Source organism: Penaeus chinensis, chromosome 9 (genome assembly GCF_019202785.1).
Source record: "Penaeus chinensis breed Huanghai No. 1 chromosome 9, ASM1920278v2, whole genome shotgun sequence".
Taxonomy (NCBI): domain Eukaryota; kingdom Metazoa; phylum Arthropoda; class Malacostraca; order Decapoda; family Penaeidae; genus Penaeus; species Penaeus chinensis.
Genome location: NC_061827.1, coordinates 6,082,475 through 6,087,474, shown reverse-complemented (window position 1 = coordinate 6,087,474; position 5,000 = coordinate 6,082,475). Strand labels below are relative to the sequence as shown.

The 5,000-nt window shown below is 35.6% G+C and overlaps 1 protein-coding gene across 2 annotated transcripts in view; it reads right to left on the bottom strand.

Moving 5' to 3' along the window:
- The window catches only part of LOC125028536 (tetratricopeptide repeat protein 39B-like), a 55,587-nt gene that overhangs the window by 1,309 nt on the left and 49,278 nt on the right, over positions 1–5,000 (bottom strand). For both annotated transcript variants that reach the window (XM_047617904.1, XM_047617903.1), the window contains exons 8-13: positions 4,056–4,223; positions 3,748–3,929; positions 3,266–3,409; positions 2,943–3,172; positions 2,262–2,502; positions 1–2,086 (exon numbers count right to left, since the gene is read on the bottom strand). The exon at positions 1–2,086 is cut by the window's left edge and continues 1,309 nt beyond it. In XM_047617904.1, the coding sequence (XP_047473860.1) occupies positions 1,837–2,086; positions 2,262–2,502; positions 2,943–3,172; positions 3,266–3,409; positions 3,748–3,929; positions 4,056–4,223 (1,215 nt within the window). In that variant the 3' untranslated portion in view covers positions 1–1,836. The remainder of the gene's footprint in view (positions 2,087–2,261; positions 2,503–2,942; positions 3,173–3,265; positions 3,410–3,747; positions 3,930–4,055; positions 4,224–5,000) is intronic.

Below are 5,000 nucleotides of genomic sequence, written 5' to 3'. Positions count from 1 at the left end.
GCAGTTTATAGTCTCTAAATGCAAAGAATTCCCTCACTGCAGCACTGTAAGGTACACCATTATGTTCACACACTCAATCTTTGATTCTCAGGATGGCTAAAAGCAGCCAAAGCATAACCTATATCTTGAATTCAAAGAAGCATTTAGTGATCAATACACATTCCTTCAAAGACCTGTAAACAAATACACACGCACGCAAACATCCAGCACGCATAAGGACACAAGTGAAGACACAAACATGCATACACTTACACATGCGCAAAATGTGCACACAGGCACACCCAAGTAGACAAAAATATTAAGTTCATTAATTCAATAGTTATCTGAAATAATCTTTGACACAGTGTATTTACTGCACTTAGGTCTAAACTTTCTAAAACTTATGCTAATGGAATGTTTAAGTATACTATGGCTGGCTTTTTCATTCCTCTCACATGTTCATTACCTCGAAGTTAAAAAAAGAAAGAAAGAAAAAAAAAATCTGCACAAAATTGTTTCACATGTGTTAACTGAGCTGCTGTGTTTGATCAACTTTTATGTGTAAACCTAAAAATGCTGATGAGTACCACTAGTAATATTGCCTGGCACTCCTAATCATGTGAACCATGTAAGTGATTTTCAAATCAACTCTCCAGATTTTAAAAGGGATTTCACTTACTGAATAACTCTTAAAACACCACAAACATCATCCCTAAGTTAACATTTGTCTCTCATTTTTCCATTAGCATATATACATATACATATACATATATACGAGCCAGCATCCTTGGTATACTTTTATAATGCTCCTGCCGAAAACAATTTCCTGATATTTCTCCACTCTTTCAACCTGCGAGAAATGGATATGCACGATTTTAAGTGAGGTTGTGGTTGATATTCTTCTCAAGACAACATGTAAGCTACTGTACCCATTCTACATTTCATGTATCTACAAAAAAATTTACTTTAGGTAAGTATTTACATGATGGATATTATATATATATATATATATATATATATATATATATATATATATATATATATATATATAATTCAGCTAAATGTCAATCTATTTGAAACTAAATACTCTTAATAAATAATATAAAATTATTTACATACACAATCTACTACAAAATCAATGAATGAACTTATACACTGCAAGACACAGGCCATGACTGTTATGAATCATTACGAGAAATTTAAGCCAGTATTCTGCCAATATTTATGAACAACATTACCACTGAATATAATCTTTAACTCCATTGCCATACAATAATACTATTAAAATACAAATTAACTAAACATTATAATAATAAAGAAACAATAAATATAACCAGATATTGAATATTTGAATCTTCCCCCAAGTCAAATCCTGTATAGTTTATATACAATATTCAAAATTTAAATCATTTAAAACTCTCCTCTATAACAAATATAGTTTTTGAAATAACAAATATACTTTTGACATATAGAAGTAGTCCCAGACTTACAAATATTATACCTGATACTATCACCTTGGACGTGCAGTCACCGTACAGGACACCTCATCTAGAGAGACTTTTGTACACTCCTTCCTCCGTACATATCATATCCACTTATGTTTGTTTTGCTTTCTTTTGGACCTGTAAAATTTGGTCAAGAACATTTGCCAAGACGTCTCGGTTCTACAATTCTCTTTTTTTGGGTATGTTTTTTGGTTTGTTTTTATGCTTTGTTTATATCTTACACTCAAAAAAATACAGAGACACCTGGCTTGTGTTCTAGTCAGCATAACCAATGCTCTAGAAATCTAAAAAATAAACTTTTGTTAAAAAACTTCCAAACCAGTCCTTGGTATGCACCTTAGTATCAAAGTGATCACAGATGAGTTCCAACGGCTTGTACGTGTTTGCCTGATGATCCATTTAAGTGACTTTCATTGCCGTTTGTGGCTGTGTTTGAGGTCTTGGTGATGGCTGGGGAAGGGGACCTGCTGATGGAGGGGTAGCCTTCCATGGGGCCTATGCCATCGCCAGGGTTTCCCTTCTGGATGCCATGGATCTTATTGAGGGTTGCATGGATGCGGAAGTGTAAGCGAGATTCCAGGGAGTAGCTCTTGTAGTTTGATCTGGAGGAGGAATTAAATATATGAATAAGTGGAATACTTACAGGAAACTGGACACTTGAAAGACACAAGAAAATAATCCTTTCAAAACTAAATACTAAATAAACATCTAATTCATGTAGCAAAAATTCTTACTGATTCTACCATACTATAATAACAGCGTGGAAAGTCAACGTACTTCGCATGCTCCAGAATGATCCGAGACTGCTCCAGATCATTAGCCCGCAGAAGAAGAAGACCAAGTTCCAGAAGGGCGTTGGGAACTAGGTAGTTGTCCTCCTTGATCTTCTTCTCATTATTAACAATGAACTTAAAACATTCCTCTGCCTGCAGGGGAGAGTTCATGTAGGCTAAGCAGGAGCCTTTTACCAAATGGGCCAAAAGGTAGTCATCCCAGTAGTAGTCCCCGCGGTCAGGTACTGGAGATGAAAGAATGAAAGTGAAAGGTTTAGTTGCATTGGATATGTTTCCTGCCTATGGTAACCCTGAAGACTCTGTTTTCTTATGCATCTTTGCATGGACTTTTTGATAGTACATATCTTGATAATTAACTGCCATGAAATTATGCTATAACAAAAGATTACTTTCTGATTTTTATGTGCATTCACCATTCCTTTCTGACTTTACCCATTCATTCTAGGTAAGTTTCTGGCAAAGTTTGACAAGGCCAGAGTGAATTAATTAACACACACTGTTCTTTGGCTAGGCAACTGCCATCATTCCAACCACCAGGAAATGAACTCATGATGTTATTATGTGCAATGTGGTGTTTAGGATTTTTTGTTAAGTAGGACATCACCTGTTATGAAGGGGATGAAAAACAAAACCATTTCTAGTCTCATAAAATATCCAAAGTTACCTTTTATAGATTCCATTCGTCTCATTTCTCTGTCAATAATGCTGAATATCTTTTCTACATTTTCATATCTCTTGGCAAGAATCTTGAATCCATTCCAGGCGTAGATAAGTTCGAGACCTGAGAGGGTAAGTGTTTCTCCCTGTGCAAAGAACCGGGCAGATTTTTTCACAGCAAACTTTTCAATTGGAAGACTCTTGCCGGCAATGCGTTGCTTCAGGCCTGGAATGGTCCTGAGAGGAAAATAATGCATTAGATTAGTATACAACAAAACACTGCCAGTTCTATTACCTTTTCTGAACAGCAAGGATATGTTTTTTACTAACCTCATAGTTTCTGCCAGTTCTTGCTTCTCTGCTGGTGTCAACTCATCCATCCTCATACACATGCAACAGCACTTTTGGTAGGCATATGTTGCTTTGGACCACTTGCTCTCTTGAAGAAGTTTGTCTGCGTAATCTTGTGCTTCTCTGGAAACAAAACCAATGTTTAAATCAATTACTTTCTTGTAAGTTCATTTGATTAACCCTTCAGCAAATCTTTAAATAGTGTCTTTGAAGGAATAAAGAAACCTGGTCTCGAGGGAGGGCTGCTTGAATACAAAGCTCTGGGCCATCTTAATTCCTATTCATCTGTTATTTTGACTACCAATATCATACATTTAGGAAGAGCATTTGAGAAGAGACATTCTATACAATGCAGAGAAGCAATAATTACACATGCACACTCTTGTTCATTTCTATTTGACCTTAAAGTTTAAACAGCATAACCTAAGAACTGAAAAAAATGCCAAACAAGATGCACTTACTTCCATCTTGCACTCATGATGCAGCACCACATAAGCTCCCAGTAGCACAAGTGGTGGAACTGGCGCCACTCGTCCTGGCTGTTCAGGGAGACCTTATACTTCTCAATGGCCAGGTCGAAGTTTCCTTTGACATACTCCAAGCGAGCAGCGAAGAAGAGGAACCAGGCTCCATTGGGGTAGAGCTGTAACCAGGGAAATTAACATAAGACAGCCAAGCCTCACATGGCACAAGAAAGAAGAAAGACACATATATGGAAAAAAAGACAAAAGCAGTATCAAGTAACGAAATAACTCGCATTAGTACATACCTTCAAGTGATCGTCAAGGATAATTTGTGCCATTTCCAAATCTCCCTCAGAAGTACCAAGGACGTAGGTAGCAATGAGGTGGTACCCGAGCAGCACCAGAGCACACAAGACACGTCGGAGAGAACCCTCAAGGTAGAATCCCTTCTCTAACTCAGCAAGGCCTAAGTGCTGTTTAAGAAAGAAGAAAAAGTTTTGATTATTTTCTTTTATTGCTTTTTTTTTCTCAAAAAAGTTGTAAAAAAAAAAAAAAGTTGTGAAAAGCTAGTGCAACTCCATTCAGTGCTCCGTGCATTAGCATAATTGCTTGTGGGAAAAAAATATGGTGCATTAGTTCTGTGATTTATATACATTTCTCAATTCATTTAAGCATATCTTTAGAAGACTAGAAGATAAACAAGATATTTAGAAGGTACTTTTCATACAATGTATGCATAAAGTAGTGTCCTCTACTATGCAACCATAATCAGCATTAAAATGAACCTCAATTTTGCTACTGCTGTGTTCATTTCTCTTCATATTAGCATCAGACTGTGTTAGTAGGTTATTAAAATGATACTTGAAATAGAAGAAACTCACGGATAATTTTTGGGTTTTAGCTAAAGGGTAAGTACTGTACATGGTATTTTTTTTTTTTTTTTTTTTTTTTACAGATACCAAAATATTACAACAAAGAATATTTGTTAATAATTAAATCTTGTAACAGTAATATACGAACAAATACTCCAATACAACACTTCTGGGACTAATAGTAACTTCCATAGATTGTTATTAATTTCCAAGGAACACAGTGAGTTCTGGTACACAATGAAACATTCACTCTAAATCTACAGTATCCATACACAGCAAACAGATTAAATATTTCATGCATATCAACAGTCCACCAACAATGACAAATCTAATACTCAATAAATACAAAAAATTCTAAACTGCTTTGTGAAAAAAAAT